This window comes from Chelonia mydas, chromosome 3 (assembly GCF_015237465.2).
Source record: "Chelonia mydas isolate rCheMyd1 chromosome 3, rCheMyd1.pri.v2, whole genome shotgun sequence".
NCBI classification, from domain to species: domain Eukaryota; kingdom Metazoa; phylum Chordata; order Testudines; family Cheloniidae; genus Chelonia; species Chelonia mydas.
Window position 1 is genome coordinate 159396782 of NC_057851.1, and position 27374 is coordinate 159424155.

The window sequence follows — 27374 nt, forward strand, 5'->3', positions numbered from 1 at the left end:
CTTGATTATCACTCCAAAAGGTTCCCCCCACCCCCGCTCTCCTGCTGGTAATAGCTCATCTTAAGTGTTCACTCTCGTTACAGTGTGTATGGTAACACCCATTGTTTCATGTTCTCTATGTATATAAATCTCCCCACTGTATTTTCCACTGAATGCATCCGATGAAGTGAGCTGTAGCTCACGAAAGCTTATGCTCACATAAATTTGTTAGTCACTAAGGTGCCACAAGTACTCCTTTTCTTTTTGCGAATACAGACTAACACGGCTGCTACTTTGAAATTTGTGATGTTTAGTGGATGATGTACCCGGGAGATAAGTGCCAAACCCCTATGTATAATAACAGTCTAATCCTCTTGCTTCATTCTGTTACATCATTATATTGCTTGAACTTGTTAGCTGCCTACAATCCACCTCCTTCTTATGAGTGATGTTTAAACACATTTGATACATTAAATGTTTTTGGAAAACCTGAACTAGACAAGAAAGAATGTTATGTAGATGGAGTTTTGATGGTTTTGAAATATAGCTTAAACTGAATGGCTCAAGATGTGCAGTCATATTAAATCAATGCTGAAAAGTTACAACTCTAATAAATTGTATTTATGCTAATGGTTCAGTCTGATTTACTGCAGCCATTAAAAGTGAAGAATAGGGGCAATAGTCTTCTCAGAACTGCCATTTTCTCTATTTTCTATTTTATCCTTCTACAGTCCCAGAAAATGTGCCAACTCCCTCAAGAATTCACAGCATAAATGGTTACAGCATTGAGGTGACTTGGGACAAACCTGCTGGGGTCATAGGTGTAATTGAGAAGTACATTTTGAAAGCATACAATGAGGATGGTCCCAGTGTACCCATCATCAGTGCTGAGTTTGCTGACACTACTATGCTCACAGGTAAATGTTGCTAACTACTAGTTTGAAGGGAGATGTAATAAAACAAGATGTATATATCTTATTTTGTCAAGCTGAAAAATATTAATTGGATACTGTGTAGTATATCCATCTTTGTGTGTAAATGGCCTAAATAGTGTGTGTAGAAATTTTGATTTACTTCAAGAGCAATAGAAATAAAATGTAGCCCGAAAGCTGGAAGGTATTTTTACCCAAATCCATTTTTGTCATTCTATTGCCATTGAGTCATTCTGTGTTTGTTTGACTGTGTTTAGTAGTTTTTCTCTCTCCCTTTTCTTGCCATTCCGAGTCCCTTAGGGGTTGATCCTGCATGGTACTGCAATCCTGCAAACACTTTAAGCATCTGAGTAACCCTGATGACTTCAGTGAGAGTACTCGCATGCTTAAAGTTAAGCATGTATTTAAGTGCTTTGGTAGACTGGGCTGGAGCATCTGCACTTTGCAGGGCGAGCCATTACTGAATGAAGGATTGATTGATTGATTGATTGATTGATTGATTGCCAGTGGCAGGAATATTCTTCAGGATTGGGAGTGGGGCAGAAGCAGCTTTATTGGATGGGAGTGGTTTTTTTTTTTTTTTACAGGCTGGGGCTCTTCTCAGCAGCCTCTAAGAGGAGAGCTGGTTGGGGTGTGAGGAAAAACTTTGGAATCTTTTCTGCTACAAAATGATCACTGGAGACTTGGGGACCCTCTCTCCTTGGCAGTCTATGTTGGAGCTGGCTACCTGTTTTTCCCTTTGCCAGTAGAATCCCCTCTCTAAGTGGATGCCTTTCCACTGCATAGTCCGCTCTCTCCCTGGTGTTATATGTTGAAGACTTGGTCCCTTGTTTGAGCCAAACTCCTCAGTTGGCAGGGAAGAGAGTACGCAACAGATGACCCTCTGAACTATGTGGTCTGTGAAGACTTAGGAGGGAAGTAGTAAAAATCTAATTTTCCAGAGTGTAATGAATGGGATTTGTTTAGAAATTCCCTAAAATTAATGATATAATTAATCACAATTTAAAAAAAAATGCCAGTAACATGTTGCCCAAAGTTGAAGGCTTGGTTTGGCTCAGCTTTGGATGTTATAGCGCAATCTCAGGAAGTGTCTTCTCCTCGGGCAATATACTACTGCTGCTTTCCTCAAACCCAGTTAATATGTGCTTCACGTTTCTGCCTAAATATATTCGTTTTGTGTACTGCATATGTACCATATAATGTGTGTGAGTGTGTATATTTAAAAGACAACGTGCACATATTTTACTTTCTTTGAGTTGAAGTTTCTTGATTACTTGTGGGTGGTGTGGTGACTATAATAGTTATTGTGTTTTATTTATTTGTTTAATTAATTATCCTAATGGCTGAAAATTATCCAAGATGTAAGGCAGTACCAAATATATTAGCAGAAATCAAGGTCCACTCACAAATGACTGAAAAATATAAAAAGGGCTAAACTAATCAGATAATTTATTCACAATGAATAATTTTGACAAGCATTAAAAATGACTCGGTTGATTTGTTGTCTTAATGCTATTTTAATTTTGTGTCAGATATGAAAGGGTTAACATCATGCTGAATGGATAAGAACTATTGACATATTACTTGTGTGAAGCAGAAGTGAGAAGGCATGGTTTTATGTTGCAGAGGGACAGTATAGGAACTGCAACTATTTTATTATAAAAATATATGAAATAAATACATACACTGAAATCTATTAACAGGTTGCCACTTTAGGGTTCAGGTCTTTTGTGCATTATAATAGGTAGCTATTGAATACAGTAAGACATAAAGAAAAAGACCATTCAGACAACTTTCACCCATGCACTGCTAATACACTTGCACTTTTGCAAGCCTTAGAATGTGAATATAAAACATTACTTTCAAGATTATGCCTGGCCTCTGTGCAGGTTCAGAAGGGGAAAAGTGCAAGGATACTCCCGTAAAGGGTCTGAATTCATAGAAACTTTGCATTCACCTGAGCAACAACTGTGCAAGCAAGATTAGTCCAGTGGTTATGGTGCTAGGCTAGTCTCTCTCTGACTCAGTTTCTCACCTGTAAAACGGAAAAACAGTACTTCCCTTCCTCATAGGGGTGTTGTGTGGATCAATACATTAAAGATTGAGGTGTTCAGATACCAATAATAGGGTCTATGTAAGTACCGCAGAGAGGTACTAGACAACTCAGGAGAGATGGGTCCTAACAGGTGGTGAAGTGATTGTGCTTCTCCAGCACTCCCATGAGCTCCAGGAAGTATTGTGCTCTAATGAAGCACAGTGCTTCTCTGAGCTCCCACGGATATAGGGCAGTATGCATAGATCACAACTGAGCCAAGTAACATTCTTTACATCTTTTTTTTTAAAATACATAATCTCAAAGTTTTCTCTTTCTGGCTGCCTCACCAGCTTGATTGCAATGCAGTTTACACAGCTGGGCAGATCTGCAGGTGGCTGAAAATGTGTTAGGCAGGTGGCCACCTACTAATGTGTGAGTTAATATGGAGAAGATAGGAAGTCTCACAGGGACTGAGATTTTGCTGGCTGTTAACACAAATGACCTCAGATAGCAGCAAGCCATAAAAGCAGGTTCCACTGTATCATGAATGTACATGCTTCTTCCATAGTAGATTCATTTTATTTGCAAATATTTGTATTGTTTTAAATGACTCAGGGAAATTAATGTAAAGGGGCACTATCAAAATAAAACTTCTGAATTAAAATAAATGTTATGATGGCTGGATGGTAAAAACACACAATTTTTCAAATCTCATATTTTTCACCATTTATGTTCTCGGTTTACTTTTTGCACATCACTCATCATGGACACTGAAACTAGACGTTACCAATTTCACTTTTGTTTCAGATCAGTGTTGCTTTTTGGTTCTGCGGGCTGGGCGTAGAGTCTTCTTTGATATTCATAACACTAGGGAAGTTTTTATATTTTTTAAAAATCCTGTTTTTATTGAAACGATATTGAAAATATTTATGATTTTATCAGTAGTACAGCACCAAATTACAGACATGATACTTCAAAGACACAGAAATAAAACAAGCTCTGTACTTATAGGAACTTGCAGTTTAATTAAAATGTTTCTATGTAACTAGTTTTGTAAAAAGTGGTGTTTTTTTTTTTAACAAAATCCAAATTTGGAGTCTACAAATAGTTTACCGATTCCCTATAGCTAACTTCTTGTTGATTTAAATGTGTGCGCGCTTTATTAGGATATCAATAGACAGGAGATAGAGAGTGGTTCATTACCTCACAACAGAAGGTGGTTTTAATTGCAGTTATGCTGCAGTCTGCTAGAAAACTGGTCTGTCAGAAAAATTGCAGGACTTACAACCACATTCTTGTTTACTGAAAAACAATGACTGGAGACTGATCAGGATAAGCCTTTTTACAGGATGAGTTGTTTATCTGGAGTTTGGAATCTCTGTTTGAAGAGATATTATAATGCTGCAATATAAGAAGATAAGAAAAAAGTAACTAACGGTTAAGGCCCAATTCAGCATTGCCCTGTGGCCATCTTTTTGTTACCTTGATAGAGGCAAGGTGGCTATAGAACACATAAGGGGAACCCAACAGGAATACTCTGGATACAGCAGGAGCCCTGATGGACTCAGGGTTGCGTTAGCCAGCCTTGCATCACCTCCATGACAGCCCCCAGAACAAGGGACTTTGAATGGAGGCCAGGTGTGTGGACTTATGCTTAACTGACTAGCTTAAGCAAAACATAATACCAGAAACAAGCTATTTATTAAACTACTTGGGTTCAAAGCTCTTGAACCCCTTACTTCTCAGCTTAACAGGAATTCCCACCCCTCTGCCAAACACACGCACCTTCAGAGAGCCTCTCTGTGGAACTCAGCCAAATAAAATGGCTGCTCAATATGCAGTCTTCCTACTTCCTGCCATTTCATGGCTTGGGGACCATCGTAATATTCAGAAAGCCAACCTGGGATCCTGTCAAGAGTTGCACACGTCAGTTTCCCTATCGTTTTATTCATGTTCTCAAACTGTACTCATCACTGCAGCATGTGAGGGCCATGGCATCACCACAGTTATTCATGATGATGCATGCTGGACACATCTGCCTTCAAATCCTGTTGATTTGACCCTTATTAAAACTGAATGTAAAGGTGAGCCGCCATGCTGCTACTAGCTCTTTGGGCTGGAAAAGGGGAGTATCTGAGTATGAGTTTAACCGCAGGCTACCCCAGGGAAGTGTGGAGCACCACCAATAGGTAGAGGAAGGCCCATACCAAAATGCTAGATCCACATAACCCCTAATATTGTGCGGGGGTGGGAGGAATTGAACCCAGATTGTAACTCTGGCTGGCTCTGTGGAACTGAATCAAAGCCCAAGATACGAACATGCTTGAATTTTGAGGAAATCCAGTTCTCAGTTTTGCAACTCAGGAACCCATCTCTGTTTTGAGGTGGTGAACCACACTCTACCCACTCACTCTACCGCCCCCCAGAGTGTTAATTTTCTTAATAATGTAACTAACTGAGTAGTTTGGTTAATCATACACATAAAATGCATTTAAATAAATGTGGTGAAATAGCATTCGTCCATTGTATACAAGCTTATCATTACAATAATGCATGTTCCTCTGCTCAACAGCTTCAGAAGGTAGGATCAGACCTGTCAGTCCTGTCTGGATCTTCTTCTGTGAAAGTGCCCAGTTTGTTCTGCCTCCTGGCAGCTTCAGCAAGTGGGCTTCTGAGTCACAGAGCAGAGAAGACCCTTTACATTTTCAGGCAAGACTCAAAATTTGTTTATCTCAAGACTTTCCTTTTAAGGCATTTTTTTTCTTGGAAATTTTCAGGCCTTTCATGTGTGTCTGGCTCCACAGCATGCAGCAGCTGTCCTTCTGGCCCGGGCCCCAAGATGGCAGGGGATCCCTCCAAAGTGAAAAGAAAATCCAGAAGATGTCACCTTTTCTCAGTTTTCAGTCTTGCTTACAGGAGAAACATTGCTCCTGCTCCAAGGGTGATTTCTTTTCTGCAAACAGTCCCATTAATACCTCCTTCACTAGTTCCTGCTACAGAGATGGTACAGCAGCTCCCTCATCTCTGTCCATGATTGCGTCTCTTTCAGCTTCCAGCTGGGAGGATTTTCCCTGCACCAACAACACAGAGGAAGATACAGCAGCTCGAGAGGGGAGCAGTGGCAGTGCAGTTCCAGTGGGAGGCTCCAGGAAGGCCCAGTTGCATGTTCTAAGCTTGCCTCTTTCTGACAGGTTTTTTCAGCCATTTCCAGCAATCTCTCCAACTTTAGCTGTGGTCCAGCCCTGTCTCTTCAGTCAGCCCCAGGCCAAATCGAGTACACCTGCAGTTTCTCAGCCTCTGAATCTGCATACAGAACCTTCACCGATGCAGCCTTTTTCCTTTCTAGCACTGATGCAGGCTTGGCATAGCCCCTTGACTTGTCTGCCTCAACCAATGGCTACAGGATACTCCACATGGTGAACAATACTTTGTTAGTAAAGATAATTTTGTTATGCTTTTATAACTCTAACACAGGGTTAGACCCTACTTCTGAAGCCTTTGTAGTAGTAGTGCTGGACCTTTGGATGACTCTTTCTTGGGTCTGCCTTCCTACCTTGTCCTCATTCCCTCCATCTCCCTTCTTTGTGCATGTAGGGATCCTGTCTTCAGCACAGATTGCAGCATCTCCATAAGCTTTTTAAAGGTAGACCCCACTCTTATCTTCTCGGGATCTGGACTAGCCTTTGGCATTATCAACCTTCAACGTGCTTTCCCTAAAGCCTGGTCCAGGTGTCTGCGCCCCTAAGGAGTCTGGTGCATCTCTTCTCCAACAAAAGAAAATGTCAAGCTAAACTCAAATGTAAACCATGTCTCAAGATGAGCATAATCCTACAGATTCAAATTCTCCACAATACAATCCCAAATTCCCACTCTTGACTCTTTAGAAACAAAAAGCCCTTGAACTCTAATCTACTATCATCCAAACCGCAAACAGTTTTTCTTTCATCTCAGAAAGGAGAAGTCAGAGCCATAAACCATTTGAAATAAGGACACACAATAAGACAACTGAACCAAGAGATGGTGACCAAGGATGCCATCTTATTTGGCTTGGTAACTTACCTGTCACTTTATGTTGTTCAGGGTCAATAGCACCAGGATGAGACAAATCAAAATATACATTTGTTGGAGCCCTGGGATACTTGGCTAGCTCTCCTTACCCTAGCTGAAATAATATATGATACATCAACACATTTTGGTGATAGACAGTTACATTACTGCTATGGCCAGTGAGAACAAACAAGGTGTTTACAACAGAACAAAATGGCATGATGTTGCTAGTAAGAGGGGCAGAATAAAATCTGGCATCAGTTTAGGCTGTAAGCTCTTTATAGAGGCAGATTCGTTGGCACCCAGCAGGCAATGACTGGACCTGCAGAATGGAGTCTCCTCCAGTCTGCATTCCACAACCTTCCACAGAAATTCAGAATATGAATATAGGACCTTTCTCAAAGGAGACACAGTTGAAATCCTGGTCTGCTGGATTTATCTCCCTTTCCTCCCCTGGTAACCAGAACACTAAGGCAAGTAAGAGAAAGAAAAACTAATTCTAATGACTCTCTTTTGGCCTTGGACCGTCCTGTTTTTGGACCATCTGGAATGATCTCATTGCTTCTTCGCATCCCCATGTGGATGAATCTATTATCTCAATGGTTCCTGCTATATCCAGCTACAAGATGGTTCTGCGGCCCAGCATCTCCCACAATTCTGCTACACATTGCTCCTCTCCCCTCTCTGCAGCTACCAGAAGAGGTTCAAAGCTGCAGAGCAGCTTGTACTGGCCATGTCCCCTTCTTCTGCTTGCCACCAGATCTTCTGCCTCTCTGGCAGCAAACAGTGGTAGTTCACAAAGGTCCCATCCCTTTTCTTTCAACTTCATTGTTCTGGCAGTTTTTCAGGTTGTTTCAGCGTTTTGTTTTGCTTCAAGCCTCCTCTTCTCCTCCTGGTCCAGGGTCTGAGCAGGACAATTGTCATAGTCACCTGGAGCCTCCACTGCAGCACCTCCCCGTTGGCCTTCCCTGCCCCTTCTCAGACATGGCAGAGCAGTCACACAAGCACTGGGCAAAATCAAAGAAGAGCTCTATATGTGAAGCAGTTTTCTCATGCTCAGCAGAAGGCAAATCATGCTTTGTCTGCTCCCAGCCAGCCAACCCTAACTCTGCTTGGGTACAGGGCTCTGATTTGGACAGGCATGTTGGGTCCCCCTAGGATAGTGAACAGTTGGAGAGAGAATTCTATAGAGGTCTTTATGCTCTGTGTGAAGCAAGCTGCAAGAAATCCCATTCTAGCCAGGCCTTCACAGGAGTCTGTGAAGAGCACAAAACAATCAAAAATCCAGAAAGAGGAAGTAAGAAAAGAAAAAGCACTACAGAAAAAAAATCCAGAAAGACTTTTTGTCCTCTGACTCCAACTCCTCCATCTCTAACAAGGAAGGAGAGCTCTTGGGTTCTGACTATGAAAAGAATTCTGGGAAAATTCAGCAAAAATGTTTTCCCCACACAAAGTTTGAAGCCTGGTGCAAAAAGGTTGTGTCCATGATTCAGATCCAGCCTGAGCAGGCTCCTGAGGGACAAGCCTCAAAGTAAATATCTCCCCTCAGAATGCAATTCCCCTGCACTCTTCCTTTGAGGATGTGATTAGAGAGGAGTGGAGAAAATCAGACAAGAGTAAGCACATTAATAGCCATGACTTGGACTTTAAAAGCTACCGGGGCCAAAATATTTTATTACTGTACTGAGATCCCAAAGAGTGATGCCTCAGTAGCATCCTTAGCAAGAGATATGGTTATTCCAGTTGAAAGGAAGTTCTTTCCCAAGGACCCCACAGATAGGAAAGTGAAGATCACTCTTAGAAGGGCTTTGGAGGCTTCCTCAGAGACTCTCTCACAGCTACATGCTTTGCGAAAACTTCCCTGTCTTGGTCGGAAGACCTCAGGGCCTTGAAGCACAGGGATCACACTGACTTAAGCGCCATTCTCAAGAAAATTTCCCAGGCAATAGCATTTATGGCTGACACCTCAAGGGATGCAATGAGGTTTTTGGCCAGGGCCATGGCATCCAGCTCAGTGGGCAGGAGTCAAATATAGCTCTGTCCCTGGAAGGTAGACATTCAGGCATGGCAAGTCCTGTGGCCTTCAGGTACACAGGGTTTCTCCTCTTTGGAGAAATAATAAATAAGAGTGTAGCAGAAAATGCTGCTAAATCTAAGCAGTCCCTCCCTTCTCCAACAAGGGCTTTCAGGAAGGAGTACAAACATGCCTTCAGGCACTCCCTTTGTCCCTCTTCCTCACAGAAGTACCAGAGGAAGAATAGCAGATATTCCAAGGTAAAGCACCTGGAGACAGAGCTCAAGGATAAAGCCCAGAGGTGGTCCTGCAACCCTCAAGAGCCCATCCTGAAAATGAGCAGATATGCCTTCACCCAGAACTGAATCTCAGACACAGAATTTCCCACTTCTTGGAAGAATGGTTTATATTGACCACAGACAAATAGGTGAGAAAAATAGTATATCAGGAATAGTCCCATGAGCTATGGGCTCCACCACATCCTTTCTTCATCCAGTCCCCCATCTCCACTGATCTCACCAAGCGCAAATCGATCAGGAAAAAAAATCTCCAATGCCCTGTACAGAGGAGTGATAGAAGGAATTCCCTCAGACAAAAGGTTCTCAGGGTTCTATTCTGTTTTCTTCATCATTTGGATGGGCACAGGGAGAGTCAGAGTCATTCTAGATCTCAAAAGGCTCAACAAGTGAATGAAGAAAACAAACTTCTGGATGGAGACCCTAGTTTCTACGGTGTCGTTCCTGTGTTAAGGGGTGGGGGTGGGGGTCTCCTAATCTCAGTGGAGCTGGTGGATGCATATCTCCACATCCACATCCATTTGTGCCACTCCAGCCTTCTGAAATTTGCTTGTGACACAGAGAACTACCTGGACTGAACCCTCCCATTTGGTATCGTTTTGGCCCCAAGGATCTTTATGAAGATGCTGGCAGTGGTCATAGGCAGACTCTTGTGACAGGGGACTCACTTATACCCTTTTCTGGTTGACATTCTAATCAGATCTCTGACCCAGCCTATGGTGCACACCATCACAATGTAAACTGTGGACCTCCTGCAAACCCACAGCTTTATGATGAACCTCAAGAAAAGTTCCTTGATCCCACTGATGACCCATCTGAGAGTGGACGTAGACACCTTGGTGGCAAAGATCTACCCATCACACAACAGTTTCCAAAAGGTTTAGGATGTTATCCCCGTCCCGCACAAGTGCGCCAAACCAATCATAGCTCAGTGCCTTCAGCTACTGGGTCTCCTGGTGTTATGCATAAGTGTCACCCAATAGGCAGGTTCCTACATCAGGCATCTTCAAGCCTTCCTTCTTAAAGTACGGGACTACTCCCAAGAATGCATGAAAGATCAGGTAGTGATCTTGAACCAGAAACTTGGCTTTCTAGCATGGTGGACAATCCCTGGGAAGGGACTTCCCATATGTCTTCCAGGGCTTCTGGTTCTCACAACCAATGCCAGCTTGCTAGGTTGGGAAACGCACTTAGGACCCAGAATGGTGCAGGGTGCCTGAAGTGCCAAGTAGAGGAAACACACTGTCAATCTCCTAGAGCTCAGAGTTGTCAAGTTGGCTCTCAGGAGATTTCAGTGCAATCAAATCCTGATCCAGTCAGACAATACAACCAGGGTTGCATACATAACCAAGTGCACAAATGCAGAATGGGGGATAACTGGCTTGGCAGCAGCACTGCTGAGAAAGATCTGGGAGTTGTGGTGGATCACAATCTCAATATGAGTCAGCAATTCAGTATTGTTGCAAAAAAAACAAATTTTAGGTTGCATTAACAGAAGCACAGCATGCAAGTCATGGAAGGTGAAAATACCACTCCATTTGGTACTGGTTAGGCCTCAGCTGGAGTACTGTGTCCAGTTTTGGTCACCAGTGTACAGAAAGGACATAGAGAAACTGGAAAGGATCCAAAGGTGAGTGACAAAGATGACCAAAGGGATGGAATGCAAGCCATCTGAGCAAAAGCTGAAGGAACTGAGTATGTTTAGTTTGGAAAAGAGGAGATTAAGAAGGGGACAGGATAGCAGTCTTTAGATACTTGAAAGGCTGCCATAAAAAAGATGGAGAAAAGTTGTTCTCTCTTGCCACGGAGGGCAGGACAAGAGGGAATGGTTTCAAAGTACAGCATAGCAGATTTAGATTACATCTCAGGAAAAACTTCCTAACTGTAAGAACAGTAGGACAATGGAACAGACTGCCTCGGGAGGTTGTGGAAACAGCTTCACTGGACACTTTCAAAAGGAGGCTGGACAGCCATCTGTCTTGTATGGTTTAGACACAACAAATCCTGCATCCTGGCAGGGGGTTAGACTAGATGACCCTTGTGATCCCTTGTAACACTATGATTCTGTGATAAACATCCAAGAAGGAAAAATTAGTATAGCTCTGCATGCAGAATTGATGGAGATAGTGGAATGGGCAGAAAAGACCCTACCTTCCCTAAAGTGATACACATAAAAAGAGAGCTGAATCAGAAAGCAGACACATAGTCAACAAATCAGAAAGGTAGCTGAACCAGCAAGTTTTCAATCTGAACTCAAAGATGTTGTTTCCGCTCGGTTGATCTGTTTGTAAGTTTCAAAAACATTAAAGAGCTGAAATACTTCACACAGGAAATGGATCCCAAATCTATGGGAACAGATACCCTGTTGCACAAGTGGCCACAAGGTCTGCTATATGCAGTCCCACCCTTCCCTCTCATAGGGCAAGTAATCCAAAAATTAAGCAGGAACAAGCAAAGGAGATTGTGATAACTCCACTCTCTGATCTGATAAAGCTGAAACTGGAATTACCATTACAGCTGCTACCCAGACCAGACATTCCTCTCCAAGGCTCTCTTCAAGGCAAGTGTTAGCAGTACTAGACCTATCTTCCAAAGTGATCAGGACTTTGCTCACATCCAGGTGAATCTCCACAATAAAAGCCTATTCCTTCAATTGGACCAAGTTCAGCCTTTGGTGCCAGGAGCACAATGCTAAGTGGAATTCCAGCTATCTTGGACTTTCTCCAAAAAGGTGTGGATAAAGGTCTTCAGCCCAGCCCAGCCCAATCTTCCCTAAATGAGACCTACCACTGGAGTTGAAGGCCCTAACCACTCACCCTTAAGAGATTCTGATTTCTATATCATCCTTTTATCCTTCCATCAAAACTAGTTTTCTGGTCACGATCACATCTACTAGGCACGGTTCAGAGCTGGAGGTTCTGCATGTTCCGTGATGACAAGGTGGTACTAAGAACTCTGGAGTTGTTTCTCCCCAAGGTGAACTCTCCTTTCTGTACCTCACAGGAGATTATCTTTCTGTCCTTCTGCCCAAAGCCACAGCACCTGTCTGAGAAGCTGTGGCACACTTGAGATGTCAGAAGAGCATCAAAAATCTACCTCAAATGCGCACAGTCCACAAGGAAGACAGGCACCCTGTTTTTCTCCTTTCCCCTGAAATGTCAAGGGCTCAGAATCTCAGGCTACCTCTTGCTAGATTGGTCAGACTGTGCCATATTGAGGCTCACAATGTGTCAGGCACTCCTGTTCCAAAAGGGATCAGGGCATCCTCCACGACATCCATGGGTACCTCATGGGGCAAACAAGCATGTGCCTCCACTGCAGAGATGTGCAGAGTTGCCACATAGTCATTGGTTAACAACTTTATCAAACATTACAAAGTGGACTTTCTGCCCTCCACAGAAGTCTCCTAAGGCAGGAAGATGCTCCAGGCAGTGGTCCAGTAGTGGCCTTGCCTTTTGGACAGTTTTCAAGGGAAGGTCTCTCAATCTCTTTCTGTTTACCTTTTCTTGTTCCTCCCTACTCCTGTTCACTGCTCGCTACTTCCTGTGCATAGCAGAATTGTAAGAGGCACTGGGCTACAGGATGGAAAATTTCTTACCCAATAATTTCCTTTCAGTTAGCACTGTCTCCCACGATTCTACCCACCCTGGATGGCTTTCTACCAAGGGGGTCAGCATTTTATTTGGCCTATCTGCCATTCAGAGAATTGGCTTGGTGTACATAATCAACAAGTTGGACATTGATGTTACTGTAATAAATAATTTCCTTTATGAGTTTTTCACACAGCTATGGAATGACTCATCTGGTGGCAAGCGGGAGAAGGGAGTGTGACCAATGTGAGCCATGCTGGAGCTTTCAAATGCCTCTGGAAGCTGCAGAGAAAGGACAGCAGCCCATGCATAGCAGAATTGTGGGAGATGCTTCTAGCAGAAAGGAAATGATCAGGTAAAAAAGTTTCCATTCCTGTGCCCCAGCAGGAAAGGCTATTTTCAGAAATTGAGTGAAACACTCCCTTCTCTAAGACAGCTCACTAAGTTAGAGTATACTATGGTTTGGAATAGATTCAGTTCAGCCACATCTCACAGATCCTTGATTATTCACAGGGTGAGTTATCACTCAGCTTTGAGGCAAACACTTCTCAAATGCGCCTCCACAATTCCATACACTATAGGATTATTCCAGTAAGGTTTCTTCACATCTCACCTTTATTAATTAATCGATGCTCAAAAAAACCCAACAAAACAACTAACCTCCCAAATGAAGAAACAAAACACTTTAGGGTAGCATTGTAGAAACTCAGCTTGGTGCTAAATGTCTTTACCAAGCATCTCTTTGAGCTCCTGTTGACCCCTTAGTGTTTAAACTGACATCCTCGTTTGTGCTATGCAGGGCTGTACCTTCAATTTTGACAAAGTGGACAGGAAATGATCTCTCCTTTTCACTAGACACATCTTGTCCTTCCAATATTCTGCCCTAAGTCAGTGCACCAGAGAGAAAAGCAATGTCCTATTTTGCAACTAGTCTCATCAGGATAAATCCATTCAGGAGATCTACAGCACACTTATTAGTTTTATTTGTTACTGTTCCTGGCTGTCAAGAAAAACAGAAGCTTTAATTACTAAATGGCAAAAATACTATATCAAATAAGCTTAATGCAATTAGGCTTTTTTTTTTTTTTTTTTGGTAACATAGCTGTGGTTATGGTTGCTCAACCTGAGGTTTCACTGCTACAAAAATCCAAGTGCTGCAAAAACCCTAATGTTGGAATTGTGACCCGGGATATGACGGAAAAAGAGAAATTTGTTGTCTAATGATTTTTCTTTTCCAACTATCCATGATCACCATTCCATCCCTCCCTTGACATGCATTTGTAATCACTTTAGACCTTTCTGCCTTTTGTGCTCTGTACATGGATATCTCAGAAAAAGTTATACTAATGGTTCAATATAGTTAATCAAAGTCCTTAGAATGCATTTCAGCTTTGGAAGTAATCTAATGTGGGTTGTTCCCAGAAGGAGACATTAAGCTTCCTTGCTGTGACCAGTAGGTCTAATCTGACTCCTGGAGCTTCAGAGCAAAGCAAAACCCATAGTTGGAATGGCAAGCCTGGGTATTTGGATAAGAACCATCAGGTAAGACACTTCTCTGTCTAATGCAGTATATTTAAAAGAGAGAGGGAACCTGTAAATCTTTGAGAGTTCTGCACCATGTAGATTACCCTTCAGTACACCACAGGGAACTTGGTTTCCCATAGAACAGGTTCCAGGTCTTTTGTTCATTTGAATTTTGCTACTTCTGCAAATGATGTTTCAAGCATCAGTAAATCAGAAATGTAGTCAGACAAGCAGAAAAAGTGCTTTCCTACTTCATGGTTGTTAGTATGTCATCATATTCTCAGGTACCCAAGTCTGTTACAACTCTAAAACAATCACACAAATGTTAGGCCAATTTCTGACCATCAGTATTGTCTCACAATACCACAAGTTAGTTTTACAGATACTATTTTACATGTGTCTCAGAGACATGTTTAAACACATTAAAGACATTAGCTTCAAAATACCTCCTCACAGTAGTTAAATACAATATTGTCCCCACTTTGTAGGTGGGTGATTTTGAGGCCCAGATTAATGAATTGATTTGTTTATCGTCACACAGTGAGTCAATGGCATAGATTAAAAATAGAATTTAGATGTTCTGACTCCCTGCTCTAAACAGTAGACAAGTTTGCTTCAGCTACCTGTTAGGTATTAGAATGCTAGCATTTTCAATGCATTTTACACAGGTGTAAATAACTACACAAAATGCAAATCAGCAGAGGCCCAGCATGTTTAATCTATTTCTTTAATAATTATAAAATGTATTTTCAGATTCTAAGTTATGCAAATAATTAATCATAGAACTTAGTTTTAAATTAGTACTTTCCAGAACAGATTTTTTTTGGAAGTTGTTACTCTATCAGTTGACTGATCATATTTAAATATGAGTGTATCTATGTGTGTGTGTATGTATATATATATATATATATACACACACACACACACAAATACATATATACACAAATTCTGAAATCAACTCTTTCTTTATCCTTGCTATTTGGAAATCTTTGGTCTGAACCATTTCCCCCGGCATAAATTATATAAACAGTGCCCATAGCCGAAAGAATAAAAATATGAATGGTGGTATGTACTGCATCTGACTTGAAATAAGGTGTAAGCTGTGTGATTTCCTTCTATCATTATCATGAAAAACCCTGGTTATGGATATGTGTATGGCCCTCACAATTAGAGCAAATGAATATTTGATTTTTCAGTTTGCTGGTAGTTTTGAAAAAATCTAAAAAAAATTGAGCTCAGATTGAACCCAAACCAAAAACTGCCAAAAAAATAAAAAATAAAAAAATATTTTTTTCAAAATCAAAAAAATTGACAAAAAATTCATTTTGAACAAAATGTTTCATTTTTCTTCCAGGCATTTTCTGAAATCAAAAGCAAAGGAAATGATTCGCAGAACAGCAGGGTGGGTGGAGGAGGTGGTGGTGGTGCAAATTTTTTTTAATAAATAGTTTATTCACAAACAAATGTAGTTTTCATTTACCCCTAATTATTCATGAATTTTACATTAATTCACTGAATAGTTTTGGCTCAGTTTATTTTGGGATTTAAGTGCCATTCACAAAATGACTGAACGGGGACTTGTCAGTGGTGGTTTCTTTTAACCTGTAGCCCAGCGGTTAGGGGACTCGTCTGAGACCCCGTGTTCAACTCCCTCTCTGCCTGATGTGGAGAAGGGATTTGAACTTGGGTCTCCCGGGTTGGAGGAAAGTGCCCTATCAACTGGGCTTTGAGGAATTTTGGTGCAAGTCTTTTCCTTGAAGCCGTTCTCCCTTGTATCAATAGTTAGTCATTAGAGCATTGACTAAATACAATCTTAAAAAAAAAACTTTTTGTGTGGCTTGTTTTATAACTTTTTTTCTTTTATAAATGTTTCGCAACCACTGGAGGGGAGAGAGGAAGATGAACAGTGTTGTTTTAGTCTTTTATATGTGATTTAAATGCTTTAAAATGGGTCACCATAAATTAGTACTGCAAGGGGAAAACAATGTAAAATTGTCACAGAAAAAAATAGAGAAATTACCCATTCAACTCCCATTCACTGTATGGCTAAATATTTCAGTCAGCTTTGAAAACCTCTTGCAACACAAAAAATAAAGGTAAAATCCATCAAATGAGTATGACATAAATATAAAATTCTAAATATGTCTGACAAAATTGTGCTAATGCAACCTTACAAAATTGTACTTGCACTCTAGCCTGGGATGAGTACATTTTTGGCAGGTAGGGAAAGCATCATTATTATTTATATTATCAGAACAGAAAGGGCAAATAGATATTGCGCCTGGATTGGTGATTATTTTCTGACTGTTTTGTAAAGCTCCTTTACTGAATTTAAATTTAAAACTCAGGCCTTCATCAGGTCATTTAACCAGTCCATTATTGTGAATAATATATACACATAAGTATTCATAAAAGCCTGGATTCCCATCTCTGAAGACCTGTGCCTGCTTAGAGAAACACCTTTCTGGAATGCACGGCAATGGTCTGGAGCAGCTGCTTTGACAAAGACTCTTCATTTAAAAGGTGGCAGCACTAAGGTGCTGTAAGTCCATTGAATTTATTTTCTAATTTTGCTGAATGGAGCACTGGCCCATATGCCTCAGTGGCAATGTAGCTCCACCCTCCATTTGGAATTATGTACCCATTTCACAGCATCTGCCAAAGTAAGAGAACAGAATCCTGCTGGGAGTCGTGAAGTGATGGGAATTCCCCTTTTAGACATAGCCAATTTGCATACTGCGCTTCACTTCTAGCAACAGGCCACAGAAGTTCACCCACCCACTCTTTTAATAGACCCCTAACCTCTGGCTGGGTTACTGAAGTCCTCAAATCTTGGTTTAAAGACTTCAAGTTACAGAGAATCCACAATTTATACTAGTTTAAACCTGCAAGTGCCCCATGCCTCATGTTGCAGAGGAAGGTGAAAAACCCCCCAGGGTCTCAGCCAATCTGACCTGGGGGAAAATTCCTTCCCAACCCCAAATATGGCGATTAGTTAGACCCTGAACATGTGGGCAATACCAACCAGGCAGATACCTGGGAAAGAATTTCTGTAGTAACTAAGACCCTCCCCTTCTCGGGTCCTGTCTCCAGCAGTTGGGGATTTTTGCTACTGGCAATCACTGCTGGGCCACACGCCAATTGTAGAAAGTCCCATCATACCACCCCCTCCATAAAATTATCAAGCTCAGTCTTGAAGCTTGTTATGTTTTTTGACCCTGCTGCTCCCCTTGGAAGAACTTTGAGTCCTCTGATGGTTAAAAACCTTCATCTAATTTTGAGCCTAAACTTGTTGATGGCTAGTTTATAGCCATTTGTTCTTGTGTCTACTTTGGCTCTTAACTTAAAAAAACTCCACTCTCTCTCTGGTATTTTCCCTCAGATGTATTTATAGAGAGCAATCATATCTCCGCCTCCCCTCCCCCCCGCCTTCTTTTGGTTAGGCTAAACAAGCCAAGTTCTTTGAGTCTCCTCTAATAAGATAGGTTTTCCATTCCTTGGATCATCCTAGTTGCCCTTCTCTGCACCTGTTCCAGTTTGAATTCATCCTTCTTAAATATGGGAGACTGGAATTGCATACAGTATTCCAGATGAGGTCTCACCACTGCCTTTTATAATGGTACTAACACTTCCCTGTCTCTTTTGCAAATACCTCGCCTGATGCATCCTTGTACTGCATTAGCCTTTTTCATGGCCGCATTGCATTGACGGCTTATAATCATCCTATGATCAACCAATATACCCAGGTCTTTCTCCTCTTATGTTGCTTCCAACTGATAAAGTTCCTAGTTTATCACAAAAATTCTTGTTAATCCCTAAATGCATGACTTTGCACTATTAAATTTCATTTCATTTCTATTAGTCCAGTTTACAAGGTCATCCAGATCTTCTTGTATGATATTCTGGCCCTCCTTTGCAGTGGCTATACCTCCCAACTTCATGTCTCTGCAAATTTTATTAGCGCACTCTCACTTTTTTGTGCCAAGGTCAGTAATAAAAATGTTAAATAAGTTTGGTCCCAAAACTGATCCTTGAGGAACTCAACTAGTAAACTCCCTCCGGGCTGGCAGTTTGCCTTTCAGTATGACCTCTTGTAGTCATCCCTTTAACCAGTTCCTTATCCACCTTTCAATTCTCATATATCCCCATCTTCTCCAATTTCACTAATAATTTCCCATGTGGAACTGTATCAAATGCCTTATTGAAATCCAGGTAGATTAGATCTACTGCATTTCCTTTGTCTAAAAAATCAGTTACTTCTCAAAGAAGGAGATCAGGTTGGTCTGGCACAATCTACATTTTGTAAAACCAATTACAATTTTATCCCAATTACAATTCGCCTCTGTCCTTAACTACTTTCTCTTTTAAAATTTGTTTGACCTTGCATACAATTAAGGTCAAACTAACAGGCCTGTAGTTTCCTAGATCACTTTTTTTCTTTTTCTTAAAAATAAGAACTGTTGTAGGCACCAACTCCATGAGTGCTCTGGGGCTGGAGTACCCATGGGAAAAAAATAATGGGTGCTCAGCACCCACCAGTGGCCCCAACAATCAGCACCTTTCACCCACAAGTGGGCCCTGCCAATAAGTTCCTCCTCCTCCTCCCTCCCAGTGCCCCCCACACGCTGTGATCAGCTGTTCAGTGGTGGGCAGGAGGCACTGGGGGGGGGCGGGGCGAGGCAGGTCGGGGGGTGGCCTTTGGGAAAGGGGTGGAGTGGGGGCAGGGCCTGGGGCAGGCCGGGGGTCAAGCCTCCCCCACCCCCACAAAGTCGGCACCTGTGGGAACTATGTTAGCAATTCTCCAGTCAGGGCATAACCCCTGAGTTTACAGAGTCATTAAAAGTCTTTTCTATTGGGCTTGTGATTTCATGTGCCAGTTCCTTTAATATTCTTGGATGGAGATTATCTGATTTGATTAAGTCCTATTAAGGTGTTTGAGTTTGACTTACAACTTGGACGTGGTAATTTCTACCTGCATATACTCGTTCCCATTAGCCACCCTGCCTCTACCTCTAAGCTATTCATTAGCCTCATTAAAAACTGAGGCAAAGTATATGTTTAGGTGTCGGGTCATGCCTAAATGATCTTTAATCTCCACCCCACCCTCAGTGGTTAGCAGTCCCACTTCTTCTTTTCTTGTTTTTTTTTTTTTTATTATTTATGTAGCTATAGAACCTCTTACTTTTGGTTTTAATTCCCTTTTCAATGTCCAACTCTGCTTGGCTTTTGGCAGTTCACATTTTTTTCCTACACTTTCTGACCTCCAAGAGGTAGCTTTCCTTGCTGATCCCCCGTCTTCCATTCCTTGTAGGCTTTCTGCTTTTTCTTAATCACCTGTTTGAGATGCTTACTCATCCAGCTTAGTCTGCAACCCTTCCGTACGATTTTTTCCCTTTATTTGGGATGCAGGCTTCAGATAGCTTCTGCAACTATGACTTAAAGTAATTCCAGGCCTCCTCCACATTCAAGTCCTTGAGTTCTTTGGTCCAGTCCACTTCCCTAATTAATCCCCTTAATTTATTAAAGTTAGCTCTTTTGAAATCAAGAACTCTTGTTGCAGATCTAATTTTAAACTGAATTAACTCAGGATCACTTGAACCAAGGCTGTCCTCTACAACCAGTTCGTCTATGGGGTCCTCACTACTCACCAATACAAATCTAAAATGACATCACCTCTTCTTGGTTCAACAACTATCTGGTGAAGAAATCTGTCAGCTATCACATCCAGGAAAATCTGGGCCCTACTGTACTTAGTAACACTTGTCCTCCAATCTATATTTGGGAAGTTAAAGGTTCCCATAATCACACAATTTCCAGTAGTATTTAGTTAATTAAAAACATTATAGAGGTCTCTATCCATAGCCAAATTGGATCCTGGTGGTCTGTAACACACCTCAAGCACTATATCAGGGATTCTCTAGTAGCTTTCTTCCCCAAAGTGATTTTGGCCCACACAGACTTTATCTTATCCATTCTATCACTTCTAATTTCTTTACAGTCTATCTTGGCATTAATATACAAGTCTACTCAACCACCTTTTTCTTTTTCTTTCTTTCTTTCTTTCTTTCTTTCTTTCTTTCTTTCTTTCTTTCCTGAACAGCCCATACCTTTCAATACCTGTACTCCAATCATGACTACTATTCCACCATGTTTCTGTTAACCTATAATATCTCGTTTCACTTCCTGCACCAGTAGTTCTAGTTCCTCCAGTTTGTTACCCTTGTATTGGTGTACAAACATCTTAACTGTTGCTGCTGGGGTTCGTCCCACATTCCTCGCCCGATTGGGTACAGTCATTCTACTGCAGTGTCGCCTAACTGTTCATCTTACCAGACCTCCATTTTACCATAAATTTATTGTGGACCCTTTTCTGCTGTCCATTTCCATGCATTTTTCCCCCATTTCATATAATGTGAGAATAAACCTCGTGTTTTTTCTTCCTAAACTGTTACTAAATCCCAGCTTTAAATATTACAAATAATTTAAAAAACATTTTAATAAAAGTATAAAAATTAAATACTAGTTTTGCATACCAAGTGGGCTTAATGTTCTAGGTGTGGGTTTACAGATCTGTTACACTGTTAACTTTACATCCATATTTAACAAATGACATTATTCAGTTTCATGGGGTCACTGCGTCAAAATGTCTGTGTTAGGACTTTAATTTATTTCCTGAGGTTCCTTTTAGTGGGCAGAAAAAGTGGTGCATTGGATTGATTTACTGTCTCTAATCCACCATGTGGATTTTAAGGCTTGGAACTTATTCTGTGATGTAAATTTAAAACGTAGAAGAATTCAACTGTACTTCAGTAGCAAGCTGAAAAAGACTGGGGATCTCGTAACTCAAATGTTGGGAGGATGATTCTATTGTAGAGGTAATGTTCTCTAATTTCAAGCAGCTTTGACTGTAACATTTACTCAGCATTCCATTCCATCCACTGGTTTATCCACACAGCTCCTGTTTACTTCAGTGGTAGCTATGTATGCATATATGAGGGCAGAATTCTGTGTGGTTAGTTTCACTTCGTGATGCAGCCAAATGAAGTATCTACCTGGATGTCAAGTGTTGCCTTTAAGAGATGCTGACATGACAGTGTACAAATTAAGGATTAAGAAACTATTTAAAAGACCCTCTACCATTTTCAAATGGGTCTCAGGGCAGTTTTATAACAAGATTACATACTTTTCTTTGCTCTGCTATAAATTAAAGCACGTATATCAAAGATGATCTTTGTTATGGGACTGCTGACTTTGCGCTCTGGGATAGGCAGGCACCGGGTGTAAATTTCAATAGCTGACTAAAAGTGCAGGGGAAATGAGCAGGTAATGAGAGAAGAGCAGCCAGTTCTTTAATTGAATTAAAAGCCGAGTGACACCAAAGCAGACACCTGTCCAATTACAGACAGGCTAAGGTGTTTACCATTGCTGTACAAGCGATTTGAAGATGACAGCAATCTTTCCGCCCACAGATTAACATAATGAAGGAGAACAGATTACAGCGGATGCTGGCCAAATAGCTAGGTTGGCAGCTGAGAAAAAAAGTAGTTTGTTGAAGTATGTAAATAAAAACTGCACTTTCCATTGCCTACCTATTCAGTTCATCTACTTCCTTGTTGCCAGCAAAATAGTGGGTATGATATGTGTAAAGGAAAGGAGTGAATTATAAAATGTCAAAATAGAATTTCTCTGGATAAGCCTTTACTAAAAACAATGAACAAGATTTACAAAAAGAAAGCTTTTTTTAGACACCCACTGTCCTTCATATCTCTGTCAGATGATTCCATATGTAAAATCTAATGCAGCGCAGATACAGCATGTAAGATCTTTACATTTTGTAAAATAAATAAAAATTCCTCCAGTGCTTGGGGCATCTTTCTGGATGTACTGTTGCTGCTGGTGGTGCCTGAAGCCATTGGGGACCCCACAGAATGTCTCCCAAGAAGAAATTCAAGCAGTATTAACTCTCTATCTCATAAGGAGAATAGGCTATGGCTGCTAAATGTAAAATACAACTAAATTGCATTCAAAAGCACAGCAGAATAAATGTGAAAAGGCACTTGATGTATAACAAAATATCCCCTACCACACTTCTCACAGCAGAGAACATGCAAATGTCAGATTTAGATGCATTGATTCATGCACCTATTTATTGGCTCAAGGTAATTCAAACTGTGTGGTTTTACTTTGCTCTTCCTCCTTCCCCTCCCCACCCCCCCACTAGGTATGTGTCAATGTTAAGTATTAATGCAAAATGCATTAGTGCTTAGCAGAGAGATTCCCTGGAGATGCTGGTGCCAAATAGTTTAATACAGATGCCTGCATTTCTGCATTACACGGGATGCTAAAACTTTAAAAACATCAATAATGCCTACTTTATGCTTATTCAATGTGCTTTCAAATTGCTGTCTTCCATCATCGAAAGATTACAAGCAAAGTTTGTTGGTACTGCTGCTGACCCTGCTCTGCCTTCAGTGTATCTGCTGTAGCATTTACATTAGATTCAGAGGTGTCAGTGCAGCTTTCCATTATCAACTGATGATTAGCAGAATCAAGAACTATGATCATAGAGGGATGGTATTGATCTTTCACCATTTTTACTCTTAAATGGAACTACATTGACTGGAGTTACTCCTGATTTATACTGTTGTAAGGGAGAGTAGAATCAGGCCCTAAAAGAGATAAATTGAAAGATCTTGCAGATGCCAAACTTTCAGGATTTTTCAGTCAAGTACAAGAATAAACCAAGCATCTCCATTTCAGTGAAAGATTGGTCTGGAAAATTGTAGTGTCTACAAGCTTCTTAGCAAATACTAGGAGAATACATCACCTCACTTTGGATTGTCACCTGTGCACATCAAAGAAAAACTGCACCAACTTTGACATTTACTTTGCTGTCCTGTACAAGAGGAAGGGAAATTTTCTGCATTAATTGTTAATGATAGGGACTGGTACTTAATTCCATCTCCAAGTGCGCACATCACCCCAAAGGGGGCAGGAGGGGAAGGAGGCAGCATCATGACACACTGCACTGAAGGGATCTTAGGGCAAGCTCTTTACCTCTGCATTTTCCAGTTAAATATAATTTTGTAGCTTCCAATTGCAAGTTCTTTCCCAAGCTTCTCATGAAAAAGTACAGCTTTTTATCACCCCAGTGCAGGACAGTGCCTAAATAGCACAATTTGGCACCTAAGGTGAAATTCTACACTGGGAAGTCAGTGTATACATAGTGGACATCAGAATATGGTGCACATTGAAAGTCAGCAAGAGTCTGCTCTCCTTTTTTATTCATTTTTAATTTTTTCTGAAGTTTCACTTCAGATTATTTTATTATTTCACCTGCTTTGACATGGGAACTGCTAATGCTTTGACAGATTTCTTGAACATTTGTACACTTTCACTGTGGTACTTCTATATTTTCCAATTTAATATAATTGTGAGATTTCCTACACCAATACTCCTCACTGAATCGTTACACCTATCCCTACATTTTTTGAGTACTAGGATGACCATTTTTTTCAGGAGTGCATCCAGGAGTGAAATCAAATTGGTATCACTCACAGCTGATTTACAGCGGAATTCTATCCACCTCTCTTCACTAACACCAATAAGTCCTGAAAAAGCACAAGTATACAAATCTTTCCTTATTGAATCCTTGGGAACTGAGTTCCGTTACTGTGGTGGTGTATTAACACGGGGATTATACGATACCACTGAAGTAATGGAACCCAGATGGTGTCTTTCATATGGTACCAGGAGCTTGATGTCTTGGATTAAAATGGGAAGCTTTGTAGAACGGCGTTCATGCCTAGGAGAAAGATCTCTTTAGTTTTATCTAAGAGGTTAGAAATTCTTTGGGAAAAACAAAACTTATAAGTAAAATAATATGGTGGGGAAGGGATAAAGAAAAGATGAGTTAATAGTTATGTATATTTAAGCTGCTGAAATCTTGAAATAACTTCTAGTTTAAAAAAAATAACTGGAAGATTCCAGCTGCACAATATTAGCATAATGTTTTGAACAAAACACGATTTATTTTTAAAAAGCAGAAACTATTTCAAACCATGAGAAATGCAAGGTTTAATGCTTTGTCCTTTCCTCCTGTACTATTGTAAATATATTATTTTATGTAAATATATATTGCTGGACAATGTAATTATAGCATTGTGACTGTATACGTACATACATGGGACCACATAGTGTGCATATGCAACATTAATTTCTTCTGTTGTAGGCATGTTGACAGGCTTGCAACCCTTCACAAACTATGGTGTAACCCTAACTGCTTGCACTTTGGCTGGCTGTACTGAGAGCTCACATGCATTGAACATCTCCACTCCACAAGAAGGTAAAGTAATTTCAAAGGTCTTGACTTCCACATTTCAGTCATGAATAATAAAATAGGAGAAGAGCTAAATGCTGCAAAGCCATTTGCTGGAAAACCCCAACCTAATTTGATGACAAAGTGCATTGCCAGAGCATAATTGCTCCATTTTTGGGGGGGTGCGAAAATGAATCAAACTCCATACCCTTTAATGACATGCATCTTTAATAGCTGTAATGCAGATTAATGGGCTTTTTAATTGCTGTTACATTGTTCATGCAAGAGCCTTGTCATTAATATGAAGCATCTGAAAGATTAATGAAAGCTTCCTCATTTTACTATGGCTCAGAAGTAAATCTAGAGACAGTCTGACTAAAAAGAATTGATTGTATGGCACAGTATGAAATTGAGAATCAAACGGTTGATTCCATGGTCTCTTTTAACTGCTAAACACTAGCATAGGCAACAATTATTTTAGTATGATGGAACCTCCAAACGCCAGTTTAGCCATTTATTAATCACTGCTCAATTTTCTGCTGTTTTTCTTAACTCTTACGCATTTTTTGTTGTACTTGGAACTTAAAAGTTGCAAGCATAAATTAAGGTTTTTTTAAGCTTGCATTAAGATCTAGAGCAGCAAGAAAGAAAATATATTACAGTTCTGGCTTTAGAGACCAGCTCAATAACTACTGTGCATCAATTACTAGAGGAACTGTTCCCAAAAGATCTGAAGCATATGTAACTCCTATCTCACTTAAACATAAGATCCAGGTCAAATTAATCTCTCGGTTACATCAGTCTAAAGCTGGAGTAATCCACTTGAAATCAGCAGTTACTCCAGATTTATGCCAGTATAATTTGACCCTTATGTGTAAAACAGTATTTTGTCTTCCATGAGATGAAACAATTTTAAAACTCATCTTAAAAAAAAATATTCCCATCAGGTGTGTGGTGTGTTTTTTAAGAAGGAAGTATCGGCTTCTCTTTGTTTTTATCATCTTTTTTTTAATAAGTTAGATAAAGAAATAGTGATACAGTGCTAACATGGAACTAAGACTTCCGCATAAGTTGATGTAAATTAGAGGCAAACCAGAAAAATCAAAACTGCACCACTTCTAATGAATTAAAATTAGACATGGTTCTCAGCCACAAAGTTTGGATCAGCTGTTTGTAGGGATGGGTGAATTAGTGTGGGGGAAAAAAAAACCCTTTACTCCTCTGGAATTGCATGCTTTTCTAGAACCAGGTTTTAGCTAAAAGGTCAATTTTCAGAATGGAGAGAGGTAAATTGTAGTGTTCCCCAGAGATCTGTACTGGGACCAGTGTGGTTCAGCATATTCATAAATTATGTGGAAAAAGGGATAAACAGTGATTTGGCAAAATTTTCAGACTATACAAAATTATTCAAGATAGTTAGGTCCAAAGCAGACTATGAGGAGTTACTAAGGGATCTCACAAAACTGGGTGACTGGGCAAACAAAATGGCGGATGAAATTCAATGCTGATAAATGCAGAGTAATGCACATTGGAAAATTATAATCCCAACTATACATACAAAATGATGGGGTCTAAATTAACTGTTACCATTCAAGAAAGAGATCTTAGAGTCATTATGGATAGTTCTCTGAAAACATCCACTCAATGTGCAGTGGCAGTCAAAAAAGCTAACAGAATGCTAGGACCCATTACAAAAGGGATAGATAATAAACCAGAAAATATCATAATGCCCCTATATAAATCCATGGTACTCCCACACCTTGAATACTGTGTGCAGTTCTGTTTGCCCTATCTAAAAAAAGATAGATTAGAATTGGAAAAGGTACAGAGAAGGGCAACAAAAATGATTAGGAGGATAGAACAGCTTCCATCTGTAGAGAGATTACAAAGACTGGCAATTTTCATCTTGGAAAAAAGACTAGTAAGAGGGGATATGGTGGATATCTATAAAATCATGAATGGTGTGGAGAAAGTGAATAAGGAAGTGTTATTTACCTCTTCTCATAACACAAGAACCGGGGTTCACACAATGAAATTAATAGGCAGCAGGTTTAAAACAAACATAAGGAAGTACTACTTCTTTGAGTAGTGTCCCTATGGGTGTGCTTGCATCCCTGTGCTGCTGATAGGAGAACTTTGGTAGCAGTGTTGGTTAGGCCCACACATGCGCTGTCTCTCCTCGTGCTCTGCCACAAGGCTAACCAGCACACACAGGCTAATCCCCCACAGTTCCTTCTCAACTGCCCCTGGCTACAGACGGAGCCATTAGCTGTCTGTTTGCGACAGTTAGCTTCTTTAGCATTTTTATTACTTAGTATCCTCAGTCTTAGTTGGAGCTTTTTCCTCTGTATCTCTCTTCCAAAACAAAAAACAAACAAGCAAAACCTTCTTTTCCCCTTTTTTGGTTGGGGACCCCTTCCCCAAACAGGGTATTCCCGGCTCACCAGGCTTTAAGAAGTGCCTGCTCTGCCCAGCTCTGTCCACCAGGGAGTGGAGAGTAGTTTCTCTCCCCCCCGCCACCATCAATTTTGGAGGGAGGCCACACCCCCTTACTACATCATCTGCTATCAAGAGACTCCTTGGGTATACCCTCAATCTGCCGTATGACCAACCATGGGCGCCACCACTGGGCTCTATTC

At 40.7% G+C, this 27374-nt stretch overlaps 1 protein-coding gene across 1 annotated transcript in view; it reads left to right on the forward strand.

The window, feature by feature from the left end:
- USH2A (usherin) overlaps positions 1–27374 on the forward strand; it is a 571481-nt gene that overhangs the window by 235307 nt on the left and 308800 nt on the right. Inside the window, exons 29-30 of the mRNA XM_027827110.3 lie at positions 711–896; positions 24649–24762. Of these exons, the coding sequence (XP_027682911.2) occupies positions 711–896; positions 24649–24762 (300 nt within the window). The remainder of the gene's footprint in view (positions 1–710; positions 897–24648; positions 24763–27374) is intronic.